At 51.4% G+C, this 19,290-nt stretch overlaps 1 protein-coding gene across 1 annotated transcript; it reads right to left on the bottom strand.

Annotated features, from left to right (window-relative positions):
* Positions 1-840: 840 nt before the first annotated feature.
* LOC136053693 (regulator of G-protein signaling 8) lies at positions 841-14,638 on the bottom strand. Its single transcript, XM_065744574.1, has 7 exons — positions 14,620-14,638; positions 14,353-14,396; positions 12,514-13,002; positions 10,768-10,869; positions 9,679-9,743; positions 3,004-3,170; positions 841-1,281 (listed from the first exon to the last, which is right to left on the bottom strand). The coding sequence occupies exons 3-7, from the start codon at positions 12,537-12,539 to the stop codon at positions 1,099-1,101; spliced, it is 543 nt and encodes a 180-aa protein (XP_065600646.1). The 5' UTR covers positions 12,540-13,002; positions 14,353-14,396; positions 14,620-14,638; the 3' UTR covers positions 841-1,098.
* Positions 14,639-19,290: the final 4,652 nt, after the last annotated feature.

Below are 19,290 nucleotides of genomic sequence, written 5' to 3'. Positions count from 1 at the left end.
ACAGCACAGAGGTGTGGTTACACAACCAACATCTGCAGAGCCTCCTGCTGCAGCTGGTTATCTGGGCTGTGGAGCAGGGCCAAAACACACCTTGCACACCTCTCTGTGCCAGGACAGCCGTCCTGCTCACTGTGAGCTGTTTGTGAGCAAGCACCATGCGGCAGGGGCTGCGTCTTTAGGGTTTCTTTGCATTGCATCAAACCCACAGTGCACAATCGGTAGGTAACAACAGTGAAGAGCAAAAACAAGATCGTGGTTCTCACATCACCCTCTCCCTGCCATGTCAAGTACTACAACAAGAAATGATATCTAGTATGATAGAGAGGTCTTATGCCACTCCGGACAGGAGCCCTGAGGCCGAACTACAGTACAAACAAATAATACCAATGAAAAACAAGCATTTGCACTAAAGGACTGGGGCCTAGCAGGAGATTTTGGGATTACCTTCCTCTTGAGAAGCACTCTGCTCTCCTTAGCAGCCACGCAAATACAACACTCAGTCTCCACCCCACGAAGATAAGCACACAAGGAGTGCAGAGTGGCTGTGGCAGGTTAGCAGCTGTTGGGTCACACAGTGTGCAAACACAATGGGAAGGGAGCTGAGTTCGCTGATGGTTTCCACCCTGGGAAGCAGCACAAATTGCATCCCTTTGCCTTATCCCTCCCTCCACACAGCCTCCAGACCCAGAACCAGGGTAGGAGGTGGTGCTTTGGATCGTACTTGGCTACACAAGTTTCAGAGCTGCCCTGAGGGCCCCTCCAAACACAGAAGACAGGTGGGATGTTTGGGAGGATGAGGGAGATGCAGTGGCATTATTTACACACAAAGCAAAGACAGGAAACCTGCCTTCCCAATAGGTGGCCCCACGACCACAGAGAGGATACCGTTGTGTGCAACAGCTGCAAGGTGCTACTGCTAACCAAAAAAAGCACAGAAATTCAGAAAGTCTTGATAGCATGTGAGGATCACGTTTTGGAAGCTGCCTCCTCCTCCCCTCCTCCCTGCTCTCTCATTCCCACTGCCTTTAACCCCACGGAAGTTTCACATTTAGAGATGGGTTGTTGCCGTTGTGAAAAGCACGTGGACCCGTTGCTGCTCTAGCTGAGCCTCCTCTGGGTTTGAGACAGCAGGTCTGTGTAGATTTTGGACCTCAGGAACCTGGGGTACGAGTCTTTTTCCATCAGGCTGTGCACTTTCCCCTGGGCTTGGTCAAAGCAGGAGAGAGAGGGCTCCTGCATGTTCCTTCTCGTCAGCTCCCGCGTCTGGAAGTCTATGTTCACCTGGGAAAAGCAGCAGAAGAGAGTTGGGTGCTGCTTAAAAATGTATATTATGCCTCAGCAAGAAAACAACCAAGCCTTTACTCTTAGACATGTCTCACAACAGCCCCCCAAACTCTGCAGGTTTAGAGGCCCAGAGTTATAAATCCTGCCCCAAACTTGGAAGAGTTGAACAAGATATATACTGACCCAAGCACTTCTGACCTCAAGTTACTGTTAATCATGGATTTACATAGCATATAACCTAAAAATGCCTGTTTGGTCTAACATCCCTCTCTCCTGTTGCCCAAGAATCCCCTATTCCCTTCTCCCCATCCCTCATACCCAATAGAATGAGGAGTGAACTTTTAGCTAGGTTGAAACTACCAGCACATTCTTATTCAGCTATGTTGTTATAGAATAAATTGTTTGATTTTTCCCATAACAGCGTGATATTACGTTGCCTTGAGTTGGGACTTCAAAAAATAAACAGCCCTCGTGTTATGACTGCAGTGTGTATGCGAAGCCAACAACAAGAGGTTTCCTGTTTTCTTTTGCTAGCAAGCTGACTGCGTTTGTTAGGGTTGGTATTTAAAACCTGGCTGCTAAGATGTTTTTTGTCATCATTAACGAGCACCTAGACTTAGAGCTGTCTCAAAAGTAAAGCTGTCTGCTTTAACCCCGACGGCAGCAACATAGATTAGCTCCCTCTGTCACTTGAGAGTCACTTCACCTTCTAGGAAGCTGGAATTATGACAGAAGGACTTGATTTTAGGAAAGACCCCATCCAACCTGCACTCATGTTTCTGACCCAGATTCAGCCCTGCACCAGTCTCCCAGCAGGAAGATGCTCGCTGAGGGCACCATGCCCTGGGATACCCACACCACTTGGTGCCATTGGTGGCCTTACCAGTTCAGACATGGGGCTGCTACTCATAGGAGGAACCCTGCCCCATCTCTATAGGTGCCCCAGGCCTCGGATGGGGCCCTGGGCAGCCTGAACTGCTGGGTAGCATCCAGCCCACAGCAGGGGTAGGAACTAAGTGACCTTCAAGGTCCCTTGCAACCTAAGCCATTCTATGACTCTCTGATCCCCTTGCAGCACCTGTATCATGACAAGCACACGTGCAGGAGGAGCACTGTGGGAGAGCAGTGCTGCAAGCACTGCATTGCGAATACAGTACCACAAAGCAACATCACAACACAGGATCTGACAGCCACATCAGGCTGTCAGTACATCAAGGAGTGCTGAACAATGCCAGGCTTCAGGTGGTGACTGCTCTTTTTGTTCAGCTCCAAGCTCCTGCTCGCATCTTTTCAGGTGGTCTAATTGAGTTTGGAGTTAGTCAGCAGATAAACACTCTTCCCTGGAGAGTCAACAAGTTAGTCATTCGTGGGATGCTCCTAGACACAATGCCCTGTGAGAAGCGAGCCCAACTGCCTGCCTGGGGAGAGGTAGTAAAGTTGATGGGGAGAAGCTCCTAGGAAGCCAGTGAGGTCAGGAAATGCAAGTTGCAGTTGGCAGCAAACTCACTGGCAATGACTAATTGAGCATCATCAAAGCAGTTGCCCTCACCAGGGGATGAATCACCACAAGAAGAGGCACTGGAGCGAGACAGGATGGCTTTCCTGTAACAGGAAGCCTTCTCCTCCTGACCCCATCTTCCCCACCGCCTCCAGGGGAAGGAAGATTCCCCCAGCTCCTGCAGTCCCATTCCCTGCCCAAGAGGAGCTCTGCCTACCCACCTCGCGGGGAGCCTGCACGTCGATGAACTCCTCGAAGATGCGTTGTGCCTTGGCCGCCAGCTTGGCCGCCGAGCGGGTCTTCTTGAAGTCCTCGCAGGCCAGCCAGAACTCCAGGTTCTCCTCACTGAACTCAGTCTTCAGGAAAGCACGGAAAGCAGCCAGCCCATCTGTTGGAAAGTTCACTAAGATCATCTAGGCCAACCCCCCCCCGCACCACAACCTCCTTTCAGGCGGTTGGAGAGAGCGATGAGGTCTTCCCTGAGCTCCTCTTCTCCACACTCACCCATCCCGTTCCCTCATCGCTCCCCATCACAGTGTGCTCCAGACCCCACACAGCTCAGTGCCCCTTCTCTGGACACACATCAAGCTTCAATGAGGCACATTAATGCCTCACTTTGTAACACCCCATCATTAAGAAAAGCCTCTAATAAAATAGAGCATGTGCGGACTTGTCTCTGATGTTTTCCATCACTTTGCTTTATTGCCTTCTGACATATTTTTAGTTCCTACTCATACAGAGGAAGGATCTTGGAGAGCATAACTGTTACAGCTACAATAAAGGGGAGAGGGAAAGGACACAGTGCAATTACTACTCGTCTAGTCAGCAGTAAAAGTGTTCTTATCACTTACTAATGCTCAGCAATTGTGACATTTCGGTAACGTAATCTGAGTCAGCTGGGGCAGATTAGAAACATGGAGAGATTTATTAGGCATCAACATGCTCTTAAACCCCAGCTTGGGTGTATTTATGGACACAGCTATTGTTTTTTATTTCCTTTCCCTGAATGGCACAAGTGGAGTTGAACTAGCTGAAGGCTTTACACATACCCTTTCTCCTTTCCTGAGTGGAAGGATAAATTTGGCTCCTATTCTTTTTTTCCAGTAACGTGTTTCTAACTTTTCCAGTAGGGCCTGAATAGTTCTAGCTTGTAACTGGAAACCTCCCCAGTCTGTGCTGGCTGCTTCCAATTAAACATCTATAAATGCTGATGGAGCCAGGAGTGCACGCAGCAAGGTCAGACTCAGGGAAAGAGCGAGGGGAGCAGATATTGGCAGAGATGGACAAAGGCTGACAGGGTCTGTAGGACTGGATCTCCTCCTGCACTGCCACAAGGGGCAGAGGGACCAGCAGAGAAGATGGGTGGCAGGATAGGACCAAGCTCCAGGCTAATACTCTCTGCTTTAGGCTTCACAAAGCTCCCTCGCTGACAGGCTTGGCAATGCTAACTGCTCCATCAGCACTCTGCATTGCAAAGAGCTGCTGTGGCACAGCAACCAGCAGCTAAAATGGGAATGTCTCCACCTCAGCTACGCTGCTTTCTTCCTGTCAGCCCAGGGAAGGGTGAGAAATAGCTGTATCACACCCAGTGAGTAACGCACTTGTAGAAGGGTTTGGGGCAGCAGCTGTGGGCAAAGGAGGAAACTCACCCAAGAACACCACTGAGCACAGATCGTTGGTTCAAGACCAGGGCAATAATGCAACGTCAGCCCTCAAGATACCTGCAGAACAGAATGCCCAAAGGCACCTCCAATAAGCAAGCACCTGTTGGGATCATGCTGCCCCTGGATGCTCCAAGCACCTCAGTGGATAGGTAAATATGGAGCAAAAGTGGACTGTTTTAGGGCTGGTCCATTTCCTGAAACCCAGGAGACACACATATTCTGAACTCTGCTGTTTAATGTCTGTAACATTCATAAAGCCTCTGCTGAGGACTCTACAAAGGAGCAGGGAGCCCTTAGCGGAGGGAAAGGACAGGACATTAACATCTGAACTACCAGATGTCACAAAGTACGAATGGGAAAAAGCAGAAGCTCCGTGAAATTTTGCCATTTGGTATGCCATGCATCCCACAAGCTGATGATATTAATCATTCCAGCACCCAAACACACTGCTATGACAACACCATCTCCGTTGTGTGTCCCTGCAGAGCTCCTTCTTCTCTTTCACTTCCCTTCCCTTTTGCCCACAGAAGTTGTGGGTGCCCCATCCCTGGAGGACCCAAGGGCATGTTGGATGGGGCCCTTGAGTGGTTTAGCAACCCTGCCCACAGCAGGGATTGAAAGTGGATGATCTTTGAGGTCCCTCCCAACCCAAACCAGTCTGTGATTCTGTGATTTGCTACCCCAAACTCTCCCTTCCCTCTCCAAAAGCCCCAGCACTGAGAGAGAGCCACTTGCCAAAAATAGCAGCCGCGGACAGCAAATATAATATCTGAAGAATGTAATATCTGCTAAAAACAAGTGGACTTGGTGATTGATGAGATGAGAAAGGCTTTGGCTTCAGCCCTGCCCCAAAGAGCAGAGCAGCAGCTGGGACCAAGAGGTCTCCACATGCTCTCACATCAATCAGCTCCTTTTTATTTTGAAGCAAGTTTAGACAGAGGATATATAAATAATAGTATCTGGCTGACGTCCACTTTTTTTTTTTTACATAATATATATTCCTGTCATCTCCTCCTCACAGCCCTTGGGGAGCTGGAAACGATCAGGGCAGACCTGAGAGGACCTCATCGAGGAGAGCTTGGATGCAGGAGAGGTCATCCTGGGCCGGAGGCCACCACGCTCTGCAGATGGACCCTTTGGCCTCTGCCTGCCTGTCTGCCCCTCCAGCTGTGAGTTCAGCCACAAAGATGGAAGTCTGCATCACTGCACAGCAGTAAATCGCTGCCAACAGGTTTGTCACAGGACAGTGGCTAGCCTAATAGGAAGGGCAGGAGGGCAATTAGGTGGGGACGGACACCACCTGAGCTGGAATCTGACATGGCTGTTGGTTTTAGACTCCTGTATGTGAAGGGTATCAAGGAAGCATCCCTGGTGGGAAAAAGCATGGGGTGATTAGCTGCATCAGAATCCTTCATGAAGGTGGATAGGCCCTGGCACTGCTGCTCAGAGAAAGCGTGGCTGCCCCATCTCTGGGACTGTTTAAAGCCAGACTGGATGATGCTTTGGTAAACCAACGCAAGTCAGAGATGTCCCTGCCCATGGTGGGGGGTTGGAACAAGTTATCTTCAAAGATCTCTTCCAACTCGAGCCATGCTCTGATTTGATATCTTTAGAACTATCATGGGATAGATCTCAGCTAGATCAGGCCACCAGAGAGGTGGGGATGCCCCATCCCTGCAGACAGCCAAGGTCAGACTGGACGGTGCTCTGAACACTGATGGAGCTGTTGGTGTCCCTGCTCACTGCAGGGTGGTTGGATCCTTCCAACTCAAACAACTCCATCACTCTGTATCCCCAAAACATGCACCTTAAAGGCATGGTCATTCAAAAGAAAACAGAGGCATATTATTTTCCCTGTACAGCCCTTCAATACAGCTATTGGATACTTCCAGGAATATGACTTAAAAGAAGGGACATAATTGCTAGCACAAAACAGGGCTGAAGAGACAAGGTCACAGTGCTCTGCATAGCATATGTACATGCTCACTGCTGCCTAGCATTGATTTGGTGAATGCTAGCTGCCTGTCACTAGCACAATGCTCATGCTAATGCTGTTCTGACTTAGAAAGAACTGAGAGTAGGAAGGGATATTCCTATGCTGCGTAGGAAGAGCAGGTGTAGACAACAGGAGGAGGAGAAGGACAATAAAATTTGGGCAGAAGAGCACCTAGTTCTTAGTTCACAAAACTGTAGAAGGGAAAAAAATAACCCGAGAGATAAAAATGGAAACTCAGTGCCAAGGTTTTCCATGTCGGATGCTTCGCTGATAACTGACTAAGGGTTGAGGACAGACTGTCCTGCTGGATCCTGGACAAATGAGAAGCCGTGTGTCCAGCCCCGCAAGGGATGCAGAATGAGACATGCCACTGCGTGCATCTCCCTCCGGCAGCCTGTCAAAAGGAATCTCCATCTGGCTGACCAGACTGCACCTCCTGGGCACGGGTACAGCGGGGGGATTTCTCCTCTGTTACTCACATCATGCACACACTGCAGACCACAGAGCTCCAGTTCCCTGGGAGCCATTGCTAATCCAGCACTGGCACAGGCTGAGAAAAGATGCCAGAACCTAGCACGTTACAGCCACTGCTTTTGCTCCCCGAGCACCCAAGGGAACATGTTACATATGATCCTGGCTCTTGCTTTCGCATTATCCCTGCTGCAAACCAGGCTTGAGCTCCCCTTTCCTGCTGCCTGCCATGCTCTCAATCCCTGACCCAAGGGAGCACTGCACTGGGGGATGTCTCTTGCAGCAAGCTGGGACAAGGCTCCTGCTGCATGAAAGGGATTGACTGGCTGACCCCATGGTTTCAAGCTGATCTGCTTCACCCATTACCAAGAGCAAGTTGGGTATTGTGCTGACCGATTTGTCTGGGGCTGCCATCGAAGCTGTGCTGTATCCTACAACGTGGCACTGGAGCCTCACTCAGCTCCCTGAAATCAGCATCACAGCTTCCTTCCAAAAGAGACGAGCTGTCCATCCAGTGAAGGAGGTGTAGCAGATGTGCCAGGCAGCAGCAGCCCACCTGCTAGCACTGCGAGCCACAGGGGAAATCCTCCACAAGCACAGCTGGTGCTCAGCCCATGCCTTGAAGCATGGATTGGAATCTGTGGCTGGGTAACGTTGTTCACCTGGGCAGTCACAGGGAAACCAAAGTGATGCAGCTCTGTCCTTCTCTCAGCTCCAGATACAGGAGTTTAGCTGGCAGCTTTACTATAGATGCTGCTTTCTTACTCTGACAGATAAGGCACAAGTTACCTATCAGGAACCAAATATTTTTCACTAGGTGCCGAAGAACTATCATAATTACTTCCCAACCTAGAGATGGGGAAGATTCTGATGTTTCATTGATCACTCTATAATGCTAATTGATTAATAAAACCTTCTTGTAATGCTATTGGGTGAAGTAATTGGGCTGAGGTTTGATTTGGCATTCACAGCACTCAGCTGAAGAGGGAACAATCCGTGTAATTCCAATACACAGACAAAAAGCAACTCCATTGCCTTTTGTAACCAACACATTTCTGTTGCAGCCTCTGTCCAAAAAGCAGAAAAATGGACTTTTAACATTACTGAAGGAGGAAGAGAGGCTTGAGTTTAAAGACAGAGCTGTAACATCAATGCGAACACCCTGTCCTCTCTCACTGCCCATCCTACAGGCACCTATGTCTCTTTTATGCACTTCTCTCTTCTTGTTCCAGATTTGGACTAAAGAAATGTTTTCTCTTGGCTATACCCAGACACACGATTATTTCCTACTGGCTGCAAGCAACGATCTCAACAAGACACCACTGCTAAAATTATAAATTGCTTTTTCTGCTTTGGACAGCCAGCCTGCTCAGAGTTGTCACCTAATTCTCTGCCAGAACCGTCGTCATCTCGGCCAAAATCCAGGAAGATAAAAAAATAATTGCACTTGGTTCAAAACAATAACACAGCTCTATACCGATGCCTTCATTTGCAAATCCCACAAAACCCGACCCACTAAGGAAGTCAGACAGTTCCTTACTGCAGCAAAACGGTTCACCACCCACACCGACTTCTTCCCAACCCCAATTCACTCGTTTTACTCCTAAATAGAAACAAATTAATGAATCTACACCTGAACTTCACTGCCTTGTTTGTAATTTCTCGGCATGAACGCGCTGGAGAGGCAGGAGAAAGCGTTCTGAGCAGAACTGATATGATTGATCTATTGAATGGAGTGAGGTGCACTGATTATATGTTTGCATAACGTTTCTTGATGTGAAACTTCCAGGTTTGCTTTGGGAAGTGTAAATTAGAGCCAGCTAAGTGCTACCATACACAGTTTCTCTGTAAGGACTGCTACAGAGTACGGTGTGCAAGGTTATGTGCACTGGATTTCCTACTGCAACTGATGGGAGCAGTCAGTCGCATTCACCAGATGGCTCTGAGAGTTTCAGCTCTGCTGGCTTGGATTAGAATATCGTATAAAGGATGTGGTCAGTGGGCATGGTGGCAATGGGTTGATGGTTGGACCCGATGATCTTAAAGGTCTTTCCCAACCTGGTCGACCCTATGAATGGAAAGGAATGGGACACTGTGGGCCTCTAAACCCCTCCTCATGACCCCTTGCAAACGTGACGATTGTGTAGTCAACCAATGTATAGTTAACAGAACAAGCAGTTGTATAATTAACAGATGTATAGCTAACAGAATAAGCAGTTCAAATAATATTTCTATAGACACATAACTAGAAAGGTTATTGAGGTGAAAGTGAATAATCAAAAATAAATGAAATGCTCACCCGTGTCCCAGGCTTGCAGTGGAAAACTCCAAAAGGGAGCAACCTCCAACAAGAGATCCCTCCCCAGTGGTGGTCAGCCCTTAAATGGGGTATGGGAGAGGTGGAGCCTGACTCCACCCCTTCCAATCACACAGGTGCATTGCCTTCACCTGTGCTCCTGCAGCTGACTCAGTGCTCACTTCGGGTGATCCATCAGTGGTTCTGGCCATGATTCAGCAGTTCCCATATAGATGAAGAAACACTAATACCCCTGCAGAGCATTGTTAATGAGTGATTGCAATGAATGGCACCTCACAACACTGTTCAGAAGTCCTGCCTGTGAACCACTGTGAGCCCTTCCTAGGGGTAAGAAGTACCCAAGGGACCACTCCTGCGCTGTGCAGCACACGCTTGGTTTGCCCTATCTGTGTGCAGTGCATGGGGGGGCAGGGGGAAGAATAAGCGATACAACTTGATTTCTACTCACATTTATGGGACAAAAGGACATCAAAAGAGTCGGCCCATCTTGTTGCTTCTTCCGTTGACAGTCTTCTGGAAGAAAGGAAGAGGCAGATTACAGACAACCCATGGCTGTTTGACGAGAGCTCCAAGGAAAGCTGGAATTCTTCTCACCAACTTTTGGATGTCTACAATGTAGAGGTCTCCAAGTGAGCAAGTCCCTCTGGTTCCCTGCAAAGTCAGTGGGGAGATGCCAAAGGGACTCACAGGGGCCTCCTCACCTCGTTCTCTGGTAGGCAGGTGAAAATAGGCCAGTTGAATCGCACCCAAAAAGGACTGATTTTACCTTACTGACTCTCAGCGAAGGCCCAGGGAACAAGTTCAGCTGCAGACATTTACATTGTAAATGTCAAAAGTTAAGTGAAATGAAACCCACCCCTGCAGAAGTGTTTATTTCTCTCTCCTGACTGCAAAGGGAAGGTGAGCTCAGACATAAGCAGTGACTTGGGATCAGATGGATTCCATCCCACTCGCCTTAAATCAGGACTCCGGATTGTTAGAGGCATCTGCTTCAGTGCTGTGCAAACTAACACGGGATGTTCTGGCAGTGTTTTATAACACTTAGCTAAGGGGGACCGTGACCTGGATTTGCTGCTCAACTCTTCAGCAAAGTCAACTGCTGGACTTTGATTTGTGATGACAGAGGGATATATATATTGTCCCCATCCTCGGAGATGCCCAAGGATGGGTTGGATGGGGCACAGGGCAGCCTGAGTTGGTGAGGGCTGGAGAGGCTGGAACTCGGTGATCTTTAAAGTCCCCTCCAACCTAAGGCATTCTATATAATGATGTCCACAGATACGTGCAGGCACATCTCATGGACAGCAGCAGGGATGGTGTGCACATCCTGTCTTACAGAAGGACAGTGATCCCAATGTTTTGTCTGACGTGGTTCCTGCTGTGTCAAACTTGTGTTTTCCTCCTTCCTTGAGGCTGAAGGGACTCTGCACGAAAGCTCATACAAGTGTACAACGAAAGGAAGGTAATACAAGAGGGGTGGTGGGCAGGGATGGGAGGACAGAGGCGGGATGGGGTGGGATGCTGCAGCTATACTCACTTCAAAGCCCGGTTGGGCTTGTCCGGAAGAATAGCTGTGAAATCATTATATGAGTCTGATTTGTGAGACAGGCAGCCCAGGCGAGTCCTCATCCCTCTGTTCCTGTGGTCGATGGGGGGGAGCAGTGGGGTGAGTGGGGGAAAACCAAAGAAGAGGATTATAACTCCAGCCAGTGTGGCAAAACAAAACCCCAAAGACACACCTCAGCGGCTCTGTGCCTTATCAGACCTGCATCCCTCATCCCTCACCTGCAGGGGGGACCCTGAAGCATCTCCAAGAGGGTGCTAAGGATGGACACAGCACGGATGCTGGCTATCCCAATGCCAGTCAGTCGTGCTACTGGTCTGACTGGCACAAAGGCTGTGCGTTGTGTGGTGTCCTGGAAGGACCTGCCCTCAGCAGGAGGGCACTAACACCAGCAATCAGGACAGTGCCAGTGCTGGAGGGGGCAGGAGGGAAGAAAGGAGCAAGGCACCTGTGAGGTGAGCTGTGTTGCAGAGCCGTGGGAGCCCAGCCCGCTTCTTTAGACTCAGCATTACATAAGCAAGCTAAAGCTGCCTCTTCCATAGCAGGTTTATCCATGCAGAAAAGGACCTCACTGCTTTTCTCTTTGAATTTCAGAGCAGCCCCTGTGCTCTGCTCCCTCACAAGCCCCTCTCCTCCCTGCCAGCCCCTTCCCAGGACAGCTGATGTGCACAGCATCACTGGAATGGGGAGAACTTGGAAAGGGAGAGTACACAAAGGGAGAGGGAGATGGAACACACGTGCATGGCACCAGACAGGTGTTGTCTTCTCTCAGAAACATACAGATGCTGACCGATGGTTGGACACAGTGTCTAGAAGGGCAGAGCCTGAGCTCCCCCTAGCCTAAGGGCATCCCTCCTGCTGGGTCACCCCTGACCACAGGAGGACCACTCAGTGGCTGTGTGCACTTCTCAGCTGCTGGACTCGCTCTGGAAGCCCACTCTGGCTGCTGCTGAGCAATTGCCAAACGCTCCCTGAGACTGCAGAGGGAAGCACAGCTTTTTCTCCCTTCCTGATGCAGAACACTTCAGCACTGAGCCAATCTGTAGCATGCCTGTCCCCCCCCCCCTTCTCCTCCCGCCCTGCAGAGAGTTTCTATTATTGCACATTTTCATGTAATCTTCAAGCAAATTAAATGTTAATCAAATGCAACGAGTGTCTCCCTGGCAGAGCACAGGCAGCACCCAGCACAAAACCTGGGGATCTTCAGTGGCAAGAATAGCTCCAAAACCTGGACCCGTGGCCAGAGGTCTCAGGGTGCTAACCTACATCCTCTCCCCACAGCAAAGCAGACGCTCTTCGTGCAGTGCTGCATCCCTAGCTGAGCCTGCTGAGCTCAGACCGACACCGAGCAGCTATAGGATCTCACTGATACCTTCCCCATATACCTCCTGCCCCCAGCCCTCATCCTCCCTCAGCTATTCCATGATGAAGCTCACAGATTTCTCAGCAAGAGGTGTGGCATACACTGCTGCGGTGCTGCTCAGATTTCTCTCAGATGCCTGAGATGAAGGGACTGCAGCAGGGAATGGCAGCAAGGAGGCTGCAATGCCACGCCATGAGCTCAGAGCTCGGGTTGTGACTCCAGGACAGGACACAGGGAAAGAACCTGGGTTGGTAGGAGGTGGGGAGGCAGGGGAAGGGCAGGAGGGAGCCGTGGGGCTCACAGGACGAGGCAGACAGCGACTGGATGGGTGAGGGGTGCGGTGTCCGTGCAGTTACCTCCGTGGGATCAGTAATGCAGCCATTCAGGACTCCAGTTATGGTCAGCCCTCTAACTGGTTGGCTTGGGAGAGTGGTTTGCAGGAGTGTAGGAAGGAGGGATTTACAGTTTCACGCCCTGGCACTTAAAAATATAACAAAGAATCCTCTGTCAGAAAAGGAGGGCCCGTTGCTCTCAACCCATTTGATCCTCGTCAGCTTTCCAATGGAAGACTCTCGGAGTTGGAGGATGATCAAAGAGAAGAGACAGCATTTCCTCCCGGGAGCAGAGCCATGGGGTAAGTCCAGCTGCAGGTCCGAGGTGCCTTGAGCTTGGCGTCACGGCTCAGCAAGGGGCAGCAGGGCTCAGCACGGCCACGCTCATCGTGCGCTTCCTCCAAAGGTCACTCGTCAATGGGCAGAGCTCCGGGCTGACCTCGCTAAGAGGATCGAACTACCTCTTGTCCCTGTCCATCCGAGTCATGGCTGGCCGTCGTGGGGAAGCTGGTGCTGCAAACAGAAGAACAGGAGGACTTCATGCGCCTGTGGATGCCGCTCCTTCCACCATCAAAGGCTCGAGAGCTCACACAGATGAAATCAAAGAAAGCATCTCCTCATCTGGGCGGTGGGAGCTCATGGGAAGCAGCAGGGAGGGATGAATGGGCTGAGGGGGTGGCAGGGTTCCTCGAGCCTTTGCACACAGGCACTGCTGGAGCAGATCTCACAGCAGGGAGTGAAGGCGGTATCCACCAGGCTGCTGGGACAGAGCAGGACGGAGCCGCCTGCGTAGCGAGCAAAGTGCAAAGGTTTCCTGTTTGCCAGGACAAGGCCGAGCTCCAGATAACCTCCAGGTCCCCCTGCCCTGAGGGAGGAGGGCAAGGAGCTGATGGGAGCAGCAGCTGCATGCAAAGGGCCAAGGGAGATCCCAAAGCTTGGGCTGCCCGATGCAGCATCCCTTTTAAAACCCGATTACATTAAAAACGCACAAAGCCTCTTCCCAACTAAATTAATGGAACTGGGATTGCGCTACATGCCAGTGAGTGCATTTTCTTAATCCCTGTCCTGACCGGCTGCTACGATGCGCTTTAACTGAAATCAATCCTTGTAATTCCTTAAGCCCCTTCAAAATTTCCTCATTAACAGTTTCACCCACGCGTGGGGCCAACGGGAGGATTTCCCAGAGCCCAGCAGCCCCTTCTGTGACGGCTGGGACAGGGCTGGGTGCCCACGGGGTGCCACTCTCGCAGTCTCCCCTTGCTGCATGCTTTTGGAGGTGCTGTTATGAAACAGCTTGCTGCTTGCCCCCGCTCCCACCCACACAACCTGCACGACGGAGCAGCACGCAACTTCCCCAAGGTCCCAAAGTCTGGCTGACTTTGAGACATCGAGTCCCACAGCTGGGTTGGAGCATCTGTAGGTATGCCCTTGGCTTGCCAATAGAGCAAGTCGATCCCTTTAGACATAGAACGCAGTGAAGGCATCCCTGTAAAAGTCTGGTGAGGATTTGTTTGCTTTGCCCTCCACCCTCCTCCTACGGCAGGACCCCATCTGGGAGATCTGCTGGTCTCATCACGGAGGTGTTTTGGGGTTTCTCCTCAGGAGACAAAGGGAGGGGGAACGATTATGACATTGGGATTATCAACCCCCCCTCTCCTCACCAAAAGGAGATCACCTGAGCCAAGATAAGGGAGCCATCCCAATCAACAACACAAAGGGGAAGAGGAAAACCAAACCAAACACACACGATACCCGGGGTGAGGAGGAGGCTGGGGGCTTATAGGAGGTTAAGTACCCGCAGAGCCGAGCAGATAAACCGAGCGGAGAGGCACTGCGGACAGACGCACACGGAGCGATACTCACCGCCGCTGACCTGCCCTCTCCTCCGGTGCGTGCTCGGGAAGGCTCTGGGGACACACAGCGGAGAGCTCCGTTCAGACCCAGCCCCTCGCACTGCCCTCCGGGGCCCTCTCTTTCCCCGCACCCCACCCGGATCCCCTTTCCTAAAGCCTCGCAGCCTCAAGCCGGAGCTCCGCAACGCGGCGGCTGCACCGCGATGGGCGGTGATGCCGCGGTGCCCACCTGACCCGCGGGTCCCTCCGCATCCCTCCGAGCCCCGAGCCCGCTCACCTGCTGGGAACGTCCCCCCCGTCCCGCTTACAGATGCCGAAAGCCGAGGGGGGGATGTCTGCGAGAGCTGTCGCTGCTGTCACCCTCCCCGCGTTGGAAGGGAGCGTCCTCCCGCATCGCTTTGATCGGCTCCTCTGAGGCTTAGGGGAGGAGGATGCTACCCCTCGGATCGCAGGCAGAAGGGAGTGGGGAGTTTAATTCGAGAGCCCCGGTGTCAGCGGGGTCAAGGGAAATCGTTAACCTTATCGCACGGCACGGGAAAAGGGAGAAACCATCCCACCTGGCAGCTCAGGGTTGAGACCGGCCACTGCTCTTCCTTGCTGCGTGCCCCCTGCCCTGGAACCAGCCTTGGTTTGCTCAAAGCGCAGCCTCCCACCTCTCCCCTGCACCCACCCCTCCACCTTCAGCCGGCAGAGCGTGTATCCCAATGCACCCTTAGTGAGGCTTCTGCTGGAACCTATCCCTGCCCCACAGCAGCTCTGTAGCGTGACCCAGACCTGGGCTTGGCTCAGCCACCAGAAGCACGGCTCCTGGATGCCGATGCAGGTGCTCACTGAGGCCACAAGCCATGAGATCAGCTCATTTTGGTTTGGAGCAGGTTGCTCAGGGTGGTAGTGGATGCCGTGTCCCTGCAGACAGCCAAGGTCAGGCTGGATGGGCTCTGAGAACCTGACAGAGCTATGGGTGTCCCTGCTCAGTGCAGGGGTTTGGACCTGGTGGCTTTTAAAGTTCCCTTCCAACCCAAACAATTCTATGATTTTCAAGAGCTCTCGGTGGAGCTTGTTGCTGCTTGGGCTGTTAGCAAAAACAAACAAACAAACACCACAAAACCCAAATCCCAAGCAGTTAAACCAGCCACTGCTTTTCTGTCACTGCCCCTCCCCGGCTAACAAAGCACTGAGCTGACATCCCCCTGCTACTAGCAGATAGCACATCGTCCCCAGGCAACATCCTTGGGGAGAGAGCATCCTGCACAACTTACTATGAAAACACAGGGATTAGCAGCACCACAGGCACGATCCTACTGCTCCAGCCTGGATTCCCTCTTTCACAGCTCAGCTTGGCGAGGAAATACTCATCTTACTGTCATCCTTGCAAAGCTCAGGTCATCCTGACTTGGATTCATCTCATCTCCGGTGAAGAGGAGACAAGTGTTGAAAAATACCCTGGAAAAAAAGGCAGTGGTTGACACATTCTCCTCTCAGCCAAGGTTGAAGGCTGAAGTTCATCTGATGTCTCTGGTTTGTTCCAGTTAAATAACAATCCGCTTCAGCCCTTCCCAGATCCCATGCCAAATTTAACACAACATCACCAAGGGTTCAACTCCTAGCATGTCACTTTTGTTTCAATGCATTTCCACACTCCCAGGTTCTCCCTGGGCGACCGCAGGATGTCACAAGTGACACTGGTTTTGTAACACATCCAGGACGTATCTCAGATCTCACTCACACGTACGGACATTGTGAGAGTGGAGGGCCGCCAACAAAATGTTCCATCAACAAAGCTCTACTCTGGGTAACCCCAGCCCATTGCTCATGTAGGTTCATAGGATTGGAGGGAACCCTTAAAGGCCACCAGGTCCAACTCCTCTGCAGTGAACGGGGACACCCACAGCTCCATCAGTGCTCAGAGCCCATCCAGCCTGACCGTGGCTGTCTGCAAGGCATCCATCGCCTCTCTGTGCAGCTCATATTACTGCCTCACCACCTTTATTGCCTTGACTCGGCCTGAGTCTCAAATATATCCCAAATCCTGGCCCACTAACTCTGGATGGGGCAGAGCAGACCACACGAGCACTCCAGCTCTTCCCACGGCACCGTTACCACCCCACAGCCATCAACACGGATGCGGGCAGTGATCCCAACCCTTGTATTTCTCCAGTCTCTCAGCACACCCTTTTCACAGCTCATTGAGATCCTGCAGCAACCCACAGACATTTCCACCAACCACCATTTGTCTTCTACCTCCCTGGGCTGGGCCGGAGTTAATGGAGATCAAAGCGAGCTGTGTTGACACGGGCACGGCGGGAAGTGTAATTAAATTGCAGATAAAGAGAATTGTACTTTGCAGGGCAATATTTTAGAAAGCTTCTGTGAGAAAAGGTTTATAGCAAATTCCTTCTAAAATGGCCCTAATGTTTTCGACTACCCTGTAGCTCCTATTTAAAACCTTTTAATAAAATCACTCATTTTGATATTACGTTTGAATCCCATCCTAAAGAGCAAATCTCTAAGAAATGCTTTAAAGCAATCTCCCTGGGACCTGCTGTCAGCAAACACGAGCACAGGGGGATGGCTGGCTGTCACCAGGCAGGGCAGGTGGGGATTTGTCAGCCCACAGCCTGGGCATCCACCCCTCCGGGCTATGTTGGAACATAGCACCTCGATTGAGCAGCTCACAGGCTTGGCTGGCACCTCGAAGTGAGATCTCATTCTTCCATCTTTCGTGCGTTTTCTTGTCATTTCAACATCATTCTCAGATCAAACATCTGTGCCCCAGGAGCTGTTGCGTGTGAAGCAGTGTATCAGTGCTCTTAAAGCAACGCCAAGCAGAGCACAGCCAAGCAGAGCCCTGGCGATGCGCAGGGTCTCTAGCTGGAGAAATGCAGCTCCCAGTGCCAGGTTTCACTGCAGCCGTTGCTACACGCTGTTCTCTCCCCTCTGACACGTTCTCCTCTTGCTCCATTTAGCTCCAGTATTTATCGTACCATCACAGGATGCAAATATTCAGAGGAAAAACAATCCACTGTTTTAACATCACAACCATTGAGATGGAGAAATCCAAGCGTAGCCAATGTGGCGGAGCTGCAGGCACTGCGTTTCCTCTCAGCATCAAAGCCCACCACTAATCCCAGTGAAACACACCACCCAGCCCAGCCCCACTCCTCTCGCTGTTGATCGCAGCTCCCTACCCTTCCCATCAGCAGCTCCAGCAGGACAGAGATCCAACCACGTGGGCTGCTGTCGATAAGGTCAATAGGGAAAGGAAAAACAGCAACAACACACATCTGTGTCATCTGGGGAGTGAGGAACCATCTGCTGCATGCTCCAAGCATCCAGCCAACCTCCTGCCCCCCCCAGGGCACTGGGGAAGGCACACAGGCCACAGGGATCCAACGGGGTCTTGCTGTCCCAGGAGCAAAGTGTTTGGGGGTGGTGGCAGGGCCATGGCACTCGCTGGGGGACAGTGGGCACTGCTGTGAAGGCTCCATGCAGGCAGGGACAGCTCCTCCTGGCTGAGCCAGCATCCCAGCTGCACGTGAAGTGTCAGATGGTTTGTTTTGTGTGCCTGTGAAAACCTAAACTTAGCGAGCAAGATGTTAATTCCTGGGGAAAATAGGCCATATTTATGTAACCGTGAAAAGCTGCAGTGAAGGCTGAGGAGCCAATGAGAGAGGAGGGGACGTACAGGGCTAACGTAGCACTGCCATTCACTCTGCTTTGCCAGGACCTCCAGTGGCTGCATACCCATCGCCTTACAGCCCAAAGGAGCAGCTCGGAGGCAGTGCAGCCCAAGGATAGAGGTCTCATTGTGTTCTGCCTGGGATGAGAAGCACGGGGTGTGGAAGCCTGGCTGAACGAGCACTGCAAATGGCAGCATCTGTGCGTGCTGTGAGCAGCACAAGCTCCAGCCCAGCAGGGGTGGAGAATGCTGAATAAAGGGTGAATTCACTCACAGCCATGCAGGATGGCATTAGTGCCAGGCCTCTGCTCGCACAGACGTCAGACAGGTTGGTGAGATGAAGTTGTGACTGTCTTTAAGCAGAGCAGGGAAAGCACTGCACAAAGGCATCAGCTGCAAAAGGTTGTTGTAACTCTGAGCGATGGGAGGCATGGGAGAACACCACACCCCACGAGCACAACCGGCTGGAGGCTAAAGCAAACCTTAAGTGCTGTTTTTCAGACAAATGGAGGCAGAAATGAGTTTCTGAAACACACGAGGGGAAGCTTTGCCAAACTGATTAATCTCCTGAGGGAAAGCACAGCTTCTAAAGAAGGCCTTTCTTGCTAAAAACATCACATAATAGAGAGCTCTTTTGGGAAAGGACTCTTGAAATAACCTCTCTTTCTCGCCCTTGGGAACAGTATTCTCAGTGAAGAGTTTCCAGAGAAAGTCTTAAACACAAAAAAACAGAACCAACTCTCCCTTTAATTCTGCATTTGCCCTTGCTGCAGCACACAGAGCCTCGAGGAGAGGATCATCTATCTAGTTCATATCGTGAGGCAGCAGAAAGCCCATTCTCAGAAGCCATGAGCTGGAAGGTCCATGCCCTGTGGTGCTAGGGAAGCAGGCAGCACAGCCCCAAGACCCAACACAGCAGCATAGCTCTGCTATGTGAGGTTGGCTCTCGTCTGCTCCATCCACTGCCATCATTTGCCTCTCACTGGCACTGCGCAGCCTTCAGTGACACTGCCTCCAGGACTGGGGATGGTGTAATCTCTAAGTCACCTCTTCATGAGGTTATGCCACGTCCAAGGAGCCAGTGCCTAATTTGGGTGCAGCTGAGCTCCCCAAAATCAGGAGGAAGTTGGTAAATTGGGGTGGGGGAGGCTCTCCCCACTACATAACGTGTACTAGCTGGTTCACCCATACATGCCCCTACACTCCATATTTACAACACAAGAGCAGAAGAAACATCCCTGGGACAAACACCCAAAATAAAAGCATTTG

Source organism: Cyrtonyx montezumae, unplaced genomic scaffold (genome assembly GCF_038088225.1).
Source record: "Cyrtonyx montezumae isolate F1298 unplaced genomic scaffold, pur_monq_1.0 scaffold_1, whole genome shotgun sequence".
Taxonomy (NCBI): Eukaryota; Metazoa; Chordata; class Aves; order Galliformes; family Odontophoridae; genus Cyrtonyx; species Cyrtonyx montezumae.
This window is presented reverse-complemented; position numbering and strand designations above follow the sequence as displayed.